Below are 12,441 nucleotides of genomic sequence, written 5' to 3' on the forward strand. Positions count from 1 at the left end.
ATCTCATAGATAACTGACACATCAAGTCATTGTTGACTAGAGCAAATCAATTCCCAACGACATCGCGTCCCTATAATTGGATTTCAGTTCCGAGCATCGATAAATATGGCTCGATGAAAAACTGATCCCAGTCGACCGCCCAATCCATCTCTGGAATCGTGGCATTGGCCTCGGTCACCGGCAGCGGCTGTAAGTGATCATAGCTCGCCTCAACAGCTTCCAATTGAGCAAGTTCTTTTCGCTTCTTTGCCATATTGAGGCTGAGTAGATGTCGCGCCATCGACAACGCCTCACGTGTCAGCCCTGTATCAGCAGCCCTGACAAGGCTTTCCAAGCCCTTGAATGCGCCGCCGATGTGGACGGAGGCTATCGGTGTGTCCATGGCCAGCAGGATACAGGAATATTGAAAAACACTACCAATAACGTTCCAAAACAAACGACCCTGGGCAGCTTGCTGCTCGGCCGCCTCCACTGCCGCGTTGCCGCTGTCAACGATAAGATTAATAACATCGTCTGGCAAGCGCACCTTGAGCTGGTAAAGGCGTCGATAGAAGCAAAATGCGATGTCTGCTTTAGTCACCACCAGGAATGGATGGGTAATTTGAAGCTCTTCTAGAGCTTTAAGACGCTTGAACAGTTCCTCACTCGGGGTTAAAGACTGCAATTGGAGCTGGAACGGAGAATTGGACGATGGAATGATCTGGATCAATTGCACAAACAGTTCGGCAACGGATCCTGGTATTGAGATGATAGGCAGACAAGTCACAGCCCGAAATCCTACGGGTGAGCGGTCGTACTCATAGGACAACATGTTGTGCCCGGCCCATGAGATCCAGAAAATTCTCCTCAGGCGATCTGCATCATTTCCAACGACAACAGCGCCAGCGATGGACGCTATATTCTTGATAGTATCTTCCTCATGCAGGCCTATCGCTTCACAGAGGTGCATTTGTGTGCACGAAGCGATCCAAGCATTGCTGGGCCGGGTAGTTGCCCGCAGGTAAAATACTCGCATGCCCCATGCTACGATGTGGTCAATACCATGCAAACGCATAGAGGCTGGATCATCGAGGATGGCCTTGGCGTACTGGACCAGGTCGGACTCCCGGGGGTGTCTGTTAGCAGACAAGAATGAGCCGAGAGCAGCGATGCCAGCTGCCACAGCCGCAAAGGCGACCGCATTGTTGCCTGAACTACGGTAATAATCCCGACACCGCTGGGTGTATATTCTTGAGTCTACCATATCACCAATGGGGCCCAGTACTGAGAAGAATGTACTCGAGAAAAAGCTAAGCTCTTCCTCCGAGATGAGGTTTCCCAGAAAGCAGTGAGCATTGGACGCCTCCTCGGGGCGAATACCAAAGTTGAAAGCGAACGATCGCATCTTTGGAGGGCTGTCGGAACCGAGAGCCACGCCCAGTATGTGCGGGAATGCCATCGCCGCCGATGCCCCGGAGTATCTGAACTTCTGCGCGTCGAAGATGCCCGGAGATGCGCCAGGCTCGACAGTGGGAGTATTGGTTGATGAGGCATCGCCGTCGTGACGGTCTCGCTCCATATGAAACCGAAGGCTCGGACTGCGGTCTATGGCAGACCGACTCGTCAGACGATCTTCACCATCGAGACTGATGCATTTGGCTGGCGGCGGAACAGGTACGCCTCTGTTCATAGTACCATTGGTGTCGGCGTCGGAGTACCTGCAGTCGTATCCATAGGTGGTGCACATCCCACAAGGATACAAAGTGTCGCATTTTCGCTTGCGCTGATGGCAAGGGATGCATGCTTTTCTCGCACGCTTGCGCTTGGCGATTGTTGTGGACATAACTTTCTTGAGCTTCAAAAAGTTGATCTTCTGACTAGCATTGCGGGGCAGGCTCAACGCGAATCACGCGATTATGATGGAATTTAATTTCTGCCAGCCAGCGATTGTGTGCATGTATCGCTGACCATGGGCTACTGCTTACGTGTAAAGCGGCTCTGAAGGGTGATAATGTCTCTGGAGGCTGGTGATACGGTAATACGGTGGCCCCTCACGGCCCCAGGGTAGGAGAACCCAAACAGTTAGAATGATTAGCCTGGCTTTAATGCCATTGTGCATGAATTTTGGCCGCCTTATTCACCGCCTTTACATAGCCGTGTATGCCAATCTTCATCTATACATTTGATGAGCTACACCAACCTTGGCTTATATGAGAACGACAAAGGGCGCCATGCATTCTCATGCACTTTCGCGTCCAGAATTTTTTCGATCCTCCTTTTGCATATCCTTCCTCCACACGAGCCACGCAGATGCCATAATCCCCGAGATAGCCACACAAAGGAAGCAAAGACAGATGATGTACGACACGCGATATGTCGGCCCAAATACAGTACTGTAGATGAAAGGCCCAGCTATGCCACTAAACTGAGCCATGGCATTCGTCAGCCCGATTCCAATACCTGACGCTGCGGTTCCTTCAAGTGCGCGAATGCGTTCTGGCCAGATGACTGGGTATGCCGATCCTGCACAAGCGGTGGCTACTACCAAGGCGATGTATTTGACAACAGAATTTGGAACAGTAATCAAGATGATATAGCAAATGATTGTCGTGCTTTCGACTATTTCCGTTATTAGTATGGACGTGAAAGGTGTATCTTTGAGATTGGTCGATACGTACCTGCGACTGCAGTTGTCCATGGTCGGATCCAATTTTGGTGAAGTAAGTACCCAAGAGTGTTCAGAAAGAAGAAACATGCAACATAGGGAGGCTGGCAGTCGAGGGTTGTTAGCGCCGTTCTGCTAGGTAGTGCCACTAGGGCGACTTACAATATTCATCAACTGCGCCGAAGCCGTGGAAGTAAAGCCGAGGTCATATATCACAGTCGGTAAAGCGTAAGTCACTCCAAATCCGCCAATACCATGACCGATCCAGTATAGTGCAAAGGTGTACAGAGTGGGACTCAAGAGGAGCAGCTTGACATTTCTCCAATCCCAGCTCCTCCCTTTGCCAGAAGGTGCCGAGGAAGAAAGACGATTTCTTAGGAAATCTCGCTCCTCCTCTGTCAGCATGCGGGCTGTGTCGGGGTAATCTGGAAGACCGAACAATGCCACAACAGATAGCGCAATAGCTGGGAGACCTTCGATGATAAACAGCCACCTCCAGCCTGACAGCCCACCAATACCGTTCATAAAGCTGATAGCATATGCTAGTAGTCCACTCAGTGCACCAGAGACTTGACCCAGTGAATAAAACAGCGCAATCCTCCAGGGCATTTCGCTTGGCTTATACCAGAAAGCCATATGAAACAGCACAGCTGGATAAAAGCCTGCTTCAGCCATTCCGATCGCAAACCGCACACACATCATTCCCGAGAAGCTCTGAGCAGCGCCAGCAGAACAGGCACATATTCCCCAAAATAATATCAAAACGAACATCCATTTTGAGGGCGTAAAATATTTGAGAAGGATGGTGTTGGAAGGCTCGAAGATGAGGTAGCTGTATGAGAAGATGGACTGTGTCCATGACCACTGGTGGGCGTCAAGGTGAAGTTCTTTCTTGATACCGGTGCCGGCTTCCAAGTTGATGATTGCAGCGTTCGCATAATTGTTAGAGTCAATCACCCGGAAAATATATACTAGCGAGTAGAAGCCAACAAGCCAGAAGTCAATCTTTCTCATGAGCCTTGTTTCTATCTCGGCACCCAGATGGGTATGAGCATCCGTTGACTCGCAGTCCACGTCATTGGCTGGCAATGGAAACTTGGTCGTGGTGATTTGGTCATCATCCTTGTCGTATACCATATTTCTAACTCAAACCTTGAAATTCTCCCTCTAAAAGCAGTGGACCGGACTAAATCTCAATATAAATACCTTCATTTATTTCTGTAGATTGTAGACTTACGAATCTGGTTGACATCTTTTTATCTAGTGGTGAGCTCACAGTCCCTACACGGGTAGTTCAGCTTGTACCATGATTGTCTCAATCACGAAATAAAATGCCTATGCTCATATCCTCCGACCTGATACCTAATCAATCCTCCGAGGTCAACTTGAAATTCAATAAAGTTTTGAAAATACACGAAAACTACTACAATATTGAGTCTTGTTCCCTTGCTACAATCGCTCATATGAATTCATGGTCCATGTCCCGTAGTGAATTCAATCTGAACCAGGAATTTGAGAGGCAAATGCTCATTTCCATCATGACACAATAAATATCCGGCCTACGGAACATATACATAACTTGAAAAAAAATCTAGTCGGTTTTGTCCGATAGCTACCCCCGCCTCACCAATGGGGTTTTAACATGCAACGCAATCCGGGGCAAGTATGGTATCATTATAACCCCCGCATTCACTGCATAGGCGAAACGAAGCAACAAGCCACCAAATACGAAATCCAGAGGAATTAATCATCCATGGATGTTCAAAGGTAGTAAATATATAAGTTCAGTTCGCATCCGGACATGAGTTTCCAAAGTCCTAGTCCACCTGTCGGTATCTCCCTGTTTCTTAATACAAGACAAAACCATGGCTCCGGTTGCTATAGAACGAGAGCTTCCAACCGGAGATATCCCAATCAAATCATGGACTCGTCCTGCACCCACTAGAGAAAGTCTCGACTGGGCTCCTCTAGTCGAAATTGATCTATCGCGTTTTGACGAACCTGGCGGAAAAGAGGAACTTGCCAAACAGTTATACGATGCCGTAACCCGAGTTGGCTTTTGGGTGGTAGTTGGACATGGCCTTGAAGAGGAACGCATTATTCGCCAATTCAGTATCGGTAATGCGTTCTTTAAAGAGCCGCTCGAGGAAAAGCGAACTTTCGCCTGCAACTTTGCCGAGGGTGAGTATTTCGGCTATCGGGAGAACAACAGGTGGGTCGGAGAGACTGGTGTCAAAGATAATATAGAAATGGTATGAACAAGAACCTCAACATTCAAATGAGGGGTGAGCTAACCTATCAAGCTCAATATTCAAAAACCGATCTCCACATGGGAGGATGTCCCAAAACATAGGATCGTACGCCAAAACTGGGACGAGATCGCGAGCTTTCATCGTGACGTATTCGAGAACGTTATTAGGAAGCTACTCATACTAATAGCCATCACCCTTGAGCTACCCGAGGACTACCTGGTTCAGGCACATGCTTACGAGAGGCGCTCTGATGATCACCTGCGATACATGATCTATAACACGCGAACTCAAGAGGAGTGGGACAAGGCACAGGGATACACACAGGGCGGCCATACAGACTTTGGTAGCCTGACACTACTGTTTTCGCAACATGTTGCTGGCTTGCAGATTCGGACGCCAGAAGGAGACTGGAAATATGTGAAGCATGTTGATGGTGGGATTACGTGCAATATTGCCGACACTTTATCTTTCCTTACAAATAGTGAGTCATTGATCATGCAAGGAAGTATTCCACTGATTCGGGAAACTAGGTTTCCTGAAATCCACGATTCACAGGGTTGTCACCCCGCCAAGTGATCAACTCGCCATACCTCGTCTTGGATTGCTATACTTCTGCAGACCTGGAGACCATACCATCATGAAGACGGTGCCCTCTCCTTTACTTGATCGTCTCGGTCTGCTTACTGAGGAGGATAAAGACACAAGTAAGCTCGTCGCTACAGGGACGGAATATGTCCGTGCCAGAGTTCGTGATGTTCACTACAAATCCGTGATTGATCGTCGGGAGAACACGTCCTTTGAGTTCAAGGGTTTGAAGGTGGCGAATCATTATGCATAGATAGTGCGTCCCTTCTATTTTGGCTTGCAATAAAATCGATAACAATTTTCAACTATATATCAACTTGTAGGGGTCCCCTGCCAATTGTACCTAGTTTTGAAGAGTTTCAGCACCCGAGTGCCGAGCACAGCCAGAGAGAAGGGTAGACAGCTATTTGTATGGTGATTAAGGGGAGTAACTAGAAGAGTACGATGCTGTAGGATACAGAAAAGATAAGAAGAGAAAAGAGGGGGAAAGCCCGCTATCTGGCAGGATGAAGGCCTTTAGCGGATACACCATGAGGCCTAGCTCTAATAACACTAATCGAATTTCGGTTGGATGTCAGACATGGACTTTAGGTCATGACGCTTTGTTTGCACACCTGGACAGCCAGTCTCAAGCGGGCTTTCATTGACGTTGATTGAATTGATGCGAGCATTGTGTAGGTACGATTGGGCATTGGAACCAGCCGTCATTGTCATAACAACAACGCCTTTGACTGACGATTTAATCTGTGCATTTCGTGTGAATGAGACTGTGTAAATAAACGCCATATAAATGCGGGCCTAAGGCCTCAACAACAAATACATGAATTCAATCCTTCGTAATGAACAGACTCACATCCTCACGCAACCTCATATCATCGTCACGAAGACAACAAGACCCACCTCGCGAAGCATCTTTCCTCACTTCTCCTGCCAAAATATGGATATCCCATACATGGCCTCGGACCCCCCGAGCCTAAAACTTCCGAGGGAATTTCTTCCACCCTATGGTCACTTTGTTCCAGAGTCAATCTACCACCCCACAATCAGCGCACGCTCACCCTTCCCACTCAAGCGCTTCATCCGCGCCCAAAACCCTCGCGAGCTCCTCATCTGCACGGAAGGCACTTCATTCCACAACGATGAACAGCCAAGCAAACCCAACGCCGGCTGCGCTTTCATGGTGAACGAGACTGGAGGCTGGTACCGCTTCCCGCTTGAAGAAAATAACCCCAAGGGCAAAAAGAACACCAGAACTGCTCGGTGCGCGTCGATCCGTGCTGCAATTGCTGCTATCCAATGCCGAAACTGGGCCGCCGAAGGATTCCAACGCCTAATTATTGCAACTAGCGATGTCTCTGTTGTCGATGGGATTACGTCTTTGATGAGAGGATGGATCAGGGACGGGTGGTGCTACCGGTACACGGATGTTCCTGTCGAGGATGAGGATCTGTGGTGGTGTCTCATGTACACAATACATGCGGCTGAGAAGAAGGGTTGTACCGTCTATTTCTGGGCTACCAACGGGTGCTGGAACAAGATGGCGATGAAGCATGCGGGTATTGCTTCTGAAATGATCATTAAGAAGGCGTATGAGAAGATTTCCCTTCCGAGTTTGAGATATGCCCCTCGTTAAGGAGTAAGGGAACGGTGGGTCTGGATATGTTGAAATGGACAGTCGTCGAGAATTGTGTGCAAATTCTTTACCTTTTGCATAGCTCGGAAGTTCATGTTGTCGGTTCCGACTGGTGTATCTTTCACAAGTTTACAAAGCTCCGCATACTTGTTCTTTCAGAGTGAACTACTTTAGCGTTACTCTATTAATACCTGTTTGTTCAGGGTCTTCCCCAAGCCAAGACATGGCGGCGCCACAACCGGGATAAATTGGGGCGATAGATCAGGTCCTGATGTTGACGTGTGGATCCATGCATGATTTCTCCAGACCACCCGAGGACCAATCATACCTGTCTCCACTAAGTAAAACAGTTCGGCCTGATGTCGAGGGAGCGCGAGCATGGATGAGTGTAGTGCATACTAAGATGAAGGGATATAAGAAAGTTGAAATTAAAGTCATTCGTAATCGTCGTATTAGACAAATTTGTCCAACTAGGTAAATATATGCAACCGGTCCCATGAAAAATAACAATGAAAGTCACCAGTCAAATTTTCCCCAAGCCATATTAAAAAAGAAGAGCGGTGATTACACTCATATCCCAGAAGCAGAGATTTAGGCATCATCAGCCTCGTGCATGCGGACAGTCAACAGATCAGCCGGGCACATAGTCAAAGTCACACCGTAACGGATCGGCTGATCGGGGTTGACATCCTCAATCTGATCGAAACGCTGCAGCAGACGAACAAGCACGTACCCAGCCTCGGTCAGAGCAAACTGCTGGCCGATGCAGATACGTGGACCACCGTTGAAAGGAAGGTACTCCCACCCAGCCTTGCGGCTGGCAAAACGCTCAGGCTTGTATTCATCCGCATCGGGTCCCCAGATATCCTTGCGGCGCTGCATGACGAAAGTGCTGTATGCGACCGAGTCGCCCTTGCGGATGTAAACGGGGGACTCACCGTCTGGACCACCGCCGCGAGGGATGGTGGTGTCACGGGTAGCGGAGCGACGGTTGAAAGGAACAACGGGGTACAAACGAAGAGCCTCGTTCATGCAGTACTGAAGGTACTGGCAAGACTTGAGGGCAGCAAAAGTCATGTTTTGGGGGTTCGAGTAGGTTCCGAAGGTCTCGACGATAGTCTCGCGGAGCTTACGGAAGATCTCAGGGTTGCGTGCAAGGGATAGAACGGTCCAGCTAAGAAGAGAGGCAGTGGTGTCACGGCCAGCGAGCAGAATGTTGAGCAACTGCGAGCGGAGCTCGATTGGGTCTCGGGTAGTAGCAGCGAGGGCGTCGAGGAAGACATACTGAGTCTTCTCCTCATCGGGCACCTTCTTCTCGTTTTCAGTATTCTTCAATGCCGCTTCGACGATCTTGTCGACAAATGCGTGGACTTGCTGGTCGGAGTGACGAGCCTCTTTGGTCTCAGCGAGGAATGCGAGTCTCTCGAACCGGGCGCGCTGGGTGCAAACCCACTGGGACTTGTCGAAGTACGTAGCGAAGTTGTCCTCGGGACGCTCCAGCCCATTGAGGGCCTGAAGCTGGCTCTCAACACTCTCTCCAAACAGAAATTCGGTCGCAGAGTCCATGGTCAGGCGGAAGAAAATGGACTGGATGTCGGTAGCCGCAGTCCACTTGTTGGCGGCGACCGGCAGGGCCTGCATCGCTTTCTGAACGTGAGTCTCTTCCAATTCCAGCTGGCTGATCTGTTCGCGGGTGAATTGCGGACGGAGAAGTCCGCGAGAATGGTTCCATTCCTGGCCATCGGCGGTGAACTATAGGAAGTCAGTATTCTGCAAGGAGAGATCAATATCGCATGATATCACTCACGATTCCAGTTCCCAGGAGGGGGTGCATATTGCGGCGACGCGGAGCTCCAAGCTCAAAGTCCTTGAACTGAGTTGCTAGCACTGCTTGGACGTTCTTTGGGTCGATGGTGAATGTGACGTCCTTACCAAGATTGCGCATGATGAAAGTCGAGACAAAGCGACCCTCCTGCTCGCTCATCAATTTGCAGCGACGTTCCGACAGCAGGGGAATGGTCTTCGTCTTGTCCGCAGCCATGGATTCCTTGAGAGTTGCAATTCCGATCGGGTCTTTACAGGGTAAACGAGGCAGAGGGCCACAGCCCAAGCTTCGAGCTTTGCGAGCATGTTGCCATGAGTTGACTGCCAGGCGGATGATCTGTAGGACCACCGCAGCACCGAGAAAGCCTAGAATAAAGTTAGGCGTCATGGTGAAAGGTCGTTGATAATTCAAGAGCGCCACGAGATCGAGGTGGACACGGGGCATTGAATCATATTTATGGTTTTCAACATTGCAACCTCGGTTCGTAGCCGTCATAAGGTGGGTAATGGTGCATTGACCTGCTGTAGCCTACGTTGATCCTTGCGTTAGGACCAATGAGAGTGGAAATAGAGGTCAGGCTAGATCGCCTCCATCGGATTTCGAGCTTTTTCCAATTCCAACTCCGGTCTGTGATCACGGGCCAGTTATTCGGGATGGATTTATGGGCCCGGATCCATCAATTTACATATGTTCATTCGGAGAAGACCGACTGGAAGCTTTGATCCATTCGGACTTGCGCCGCATAAGGGATGGCGTCCCCACACTCCTGAAGAACAGCCACAACTCTGAAACACGGAGTTCGGAAAAAGGGTTCTCGGGAACAGTTTCGTAAAACCACATTCTAGAAAAAGAAACTATTTTCCTGCCGATTATGCGGCATTAGTGTCGGATTTAGAAATGACTTACGAACGGTAGCATGCACGATGATGTTTAAATCCTGTTGATCCCTGCTAGTCTCGCGGAGTGCATACGTGACTAAGCGTGGGCCGAGGCATGATTATTGATCAACGTAATCGATCCTCATATCGCTAGGGACGTTTCTAATCTAACATCTAATCTTAATCCTATTCATTCTTCTCCCGAGCCTAATGCCAGGACACGACCCACAATCCGACATGCTTTCGGGCGCCTTGTCGGCCAGATCCTACCTCGAGCTAAGTGAACTGGCCCCGAGGGCCGAAACATCTCAAAGCTCCGAAACTCCTCATAGCTGGGAATCCGCTCCTGGAACTCCTCTACAACGCGACGGCAAGTCCGACCCGCGTGTACAACTCAGGCAGACATTACCAGCAATGTCGGAGAAGACCGAACCGGGGCCAGATCGACCCGTGCGTAAACGAGGCCGACCTAGACTGGAAACAGCTAAGGATGCTATTGCGATTGAGGTGAATTGCATAGATGTACGCCCCAAGATCGCCTGCTGATCTTTCCAGGAACGGCGCTTGCAAATTCGTCGCGCTCAACGTACCTACCGTCAAAAAAAAGGAGACAACAATCCAGACTCTCAGAACGCGTGTAGAAGTGCTAGAACAGACACTACAGAATGTGGCCAACATAATCAGTGCAACAGATAATAGCACCCCGGGCACGGGACCAGCTGCACATGACCAAGGCCGCACCAAACAACTGATCCTAGCTGAAATTAACAAAACCCGGTCATCCTCAGACGAAACCTTCTCGCTCGATCGCAGTCAATATATAACCCAGAGCTCCGAAACCCTGCGCGACATATTCGGATACCACGTCTCCCACTCAGAACACCAAGCATCCGAATCAAGTCCTCAGAGGAGATCCAGGTTCGTCGCCAGATCTCCTTCCCCACTCCTAAATCGTCTATTCCCCACAACAACAATCTACACCTACAGCCACCAAGAGTCAAACCTATCCCGGCGCCTCCACCGCTTCTGTCTAGAACACACATACCGCTGGCTGACAGACCCACATTCCGACCCTGTCTCCATGACCCGCGCCTTCGGCCTCCTCCCATGCATCCACGACATTCCCGGCGTATGTCGCAATTTCAGACGCGTCCTCCAATCAGAGATAGGGAGTTCGCTTGAGAGCTTCAAGCTCCCTTTCTACACGCTCGGAGGTGCAGGGACGCATTACCCTCGTGCAGAATCCCTTGATAACGTACGGAGACCCGGGAAAATATTGCGCAGGTTGGCGCGGATCTTGCGGCGGGGTGGTATTCGGGATTGGGATGAGGATTGGAGTGGGGATGCGGAGCCGGATGATCGTCCGGAATCCGTTGCGGAGAGATTTATGAGTAAAGAGGAGCGGCTGCGCTCGTTGGATCTCGATGGAGATTGGTTTGATTGTTATGATGTTCAGGGGTATCTAGAGCATCGGGGCGTCGTGCTTGACGGGTCGTCGCTGTCATTGGAGGTACCTGCTGCGACAGTTGGAGATCTCTACGGTGCTTCGTCGGATACATCTGCGTCTTACTTATATGGCTCGGCGAGCGAGGATTCGCCTAGTGAGATGAGTGGTTGGCGCTATCTAAGCCAATCGACTTATGTCCTGGATGTTGAGTGTTTCTTTGACTGTGAGTCTTACTTGATCTGAAGCTAGCTCTGAGCTGGGCGCTAACATATATAGTATTACTGGCCAATTTGAGGATTCTAGGCCGAGCGCCTGGGTTTCGATCGTGGGATGTGGACGCGGCTCTGCGGACGGCGATCCACCGACGATCACTCAGTTAAACGCGAGACAACCCATTTTCCTACCCTCAAGCAGAAGATAATGATAACGATGACTACGTGATAAATGATTACGTTCAATTCAATGAGATCAAATAATCGTTGCATTGTTGTTGGGTATAGCGCATAGACATCCGGCATGCCACATAAAGAAAATCGCGGGCCCCACATAAGGACGGCAGTTCGATGCCCGAGTAAACATACTCTATTCATTCAAAGCACCCTCCAGTCACCGTGTATGGACTTGTGGTGGTAATTTAGCAGCAAATCTCGCAGCACTCGAAGCAAGCAAGACCGGCGCAGCTGAGAGCATGTTAGCCCCTGAATCTCAGTACCATTTATATAGCGAACTTACATTCCGCAGCAAAGACCACCGCCACCACCACCGCGCAGCTGCATCGACATCTGCTCCTGGTTCGCCTAAAGAACACCTGTTAGTTTCATATCATCTCGTTTTGGCCCCTCTCCAGGGAGTTGACGTACGGGCTGCTCGGACACCACATTCTCGGTAGAGGGAGCGGCAGGGCTGGAAGGCTGCTGCATAGCGACAGTGTTGCCGTTCCAGGTGTTCTCCTGAGCGCACTCGGCCTCAGCGGCGGGGGAAGACTTGAAGAAGTTGAAGTTGAACATATTGACGTTGGTGGACGGATGAGATACGGAAGAGTGAAAGGTGAGATGTGGACAATTTAAGTAAATTGGAAGGATCGGCAAAACTAATGAAACCAAATTTAAGAAAAATTTGCGGTAAATACAGTTTCAATGTGGAGGATCGGCTTCAATTAAATACTGACTCGGCTAGT

The 12,441-nt window shown here is 49.7% G+C and overlaps 7 protein-coding genes across 7 annotated transcripts; 3 read left to right on the top strand and 4 right to left on the bottom strand.

Annotated features, from left to right (window-relative positions):
* Positions 1 to 70: 70 nt before the first annotated feature.
* Positions 71 to 1,822, bottom strand: N7503_000954 (C6 zinc finger domain protein; the record flags this gene model as incomplete). The annotated part of the gene is made up of 1 exon (XM_057060515.1): positions 71 to 1,822. The coding sequence occupies one exon, from the start codon at positions 1,820 to 1,822 to the stop codon at positions 71 to 73; it is 1,752 nt and encodes a 583-aa protein (XP_056927438.1).
* Positions 1,823 to 2,218: 396 nt separating this feature from the next.
* On the bottom strand, positions 2,219 to 3,781 carry N7503_000955 (uncharacterized protein; the record flags this gene model as incomplete). The annotated part of the gene is made up of 3 exons (XM_057060516.1): positions 2,219 to 2,598; positions 2,658 to 2,748; positions 2,807 to 3,781. The coding sequence occupies 3 exons, from the start codon at positions 3,779 to 3,781 to the stop codon at positions 2,219 to 2,221; spliced, it is 1,446 nt and encodes a 481-aa protein (XP_056927439.1).
* A 728-nt stretch (positions 3,782 to 4,509) lies between these two features.
* N7503_000956 (uncharacterized protein) lies at positions 4,510 to 5,734 on the top strand (the record flags this gene model as incomplete). The annotated part of the gene is made up of 3 exons (XM_057060517.1): positions 4,510 to 4,896; positions 4,948 to 5,377; positions 5,427 to 5,734. The coding sequence occupies 3 exons, from the start codon at positions 4,510 to 4,512 to the stop codon at positions 5,732 to 5,734; spliced, it is 1,125 nt and encodes a 374-aa protein (XP_056927440.1).
* Positions 5,735 to 6,418: 684 nt separating this feature from the next.
* N7503_000957 (ribonuclease H-like protein) lies at positions 6,419 to 7,114 on the top strand (the record flags this gene model as incomplete). The annotated part of the gene is made up of 1 exon (XM_057060518.1): positions 6,419 to 7,114. One exon carries the CDS (start codon positions 6,419 to 6,421, stop codon positions 7,112 to 7,114), a length of 696 nt encoding a protein of 231 aa, XP_056927441.1.
* Positions 7,115 to 7,705: 591 nt separating this feature from the next.
* On the bottom strand, positions 7,706 to 9,383 carry N7503_000958 (cytochrome P450; the record flags this gene model as incomplete). The annotated part of the gene is made up of 2 exons (XM_057060519.1): positions 7,706 to 8,866; positions 8,922 to 9,383. The coding sequence occupies 2 exons, from the start codon at positions 9,381 to 9,383 to the stop codon at positions 7,706 to 7,708; spliced, it is 1,623 nt and encodes a 540-aa protein (XP_056927442.1).
* Positions 9,384 to 10,054: 671 nt separating this feature from the next.
* N7503_000959 (uncharacterized protein) lies at positions 10,055 to 11,644 on the top strand (the record flags this gene model as incomplete). Its single annotated transcript, XM_057060520.1, has 4 exons — positions 10,055 to 10,324; positions 10,373 to 10,403; positions 10,459 to 11,487; positions 11,541 to 11,644. 4 exons carry the CDS (start codon positions 10,055 to 10,057, stop codon positions 11,642 to 11,644), a joined length of 1,434 nt encoding a protein of 477 aa, XP_056927443.1.
* Positions 11,645 to 11,898: 254 nt separating this feature from the next.
* N7503_000960 (uncharacterized protein) lies at positions 11,899 to 12,271 on the bottom strand (the record flags this gene model as incomplete). Its single annotated transcript, XM_057060521.1, has 3 exons — positions 11,899 to 11,944; positions 11,997 to 12,061; positions 12,125 to 12,271. 3 exons carry the CDS (start codon positions 12,269 to 12,271, stop codon positions 11,899 to 11,901), a joined length of 258 nt encoding a protein of 85 aa, XP_056927444.1.
* Between the last annotated feature and the right edge of the window lie 170 nt (positions 12,272 to 12,441).

Source organism: Penicillium pulvis, assembly GCF_028828015.1.
Source record: "Penicillium pulvis strain IBT 33274 chromosome Unknown contig_10_segment0_segment0, whole genome shotgun sequence".
NCBI lineage: Eukaryota > Fungi > Ascomycota > Eurotiomycetes > Eurotiales > Aspergillaceae > Penicillium > Penicillium pulvis.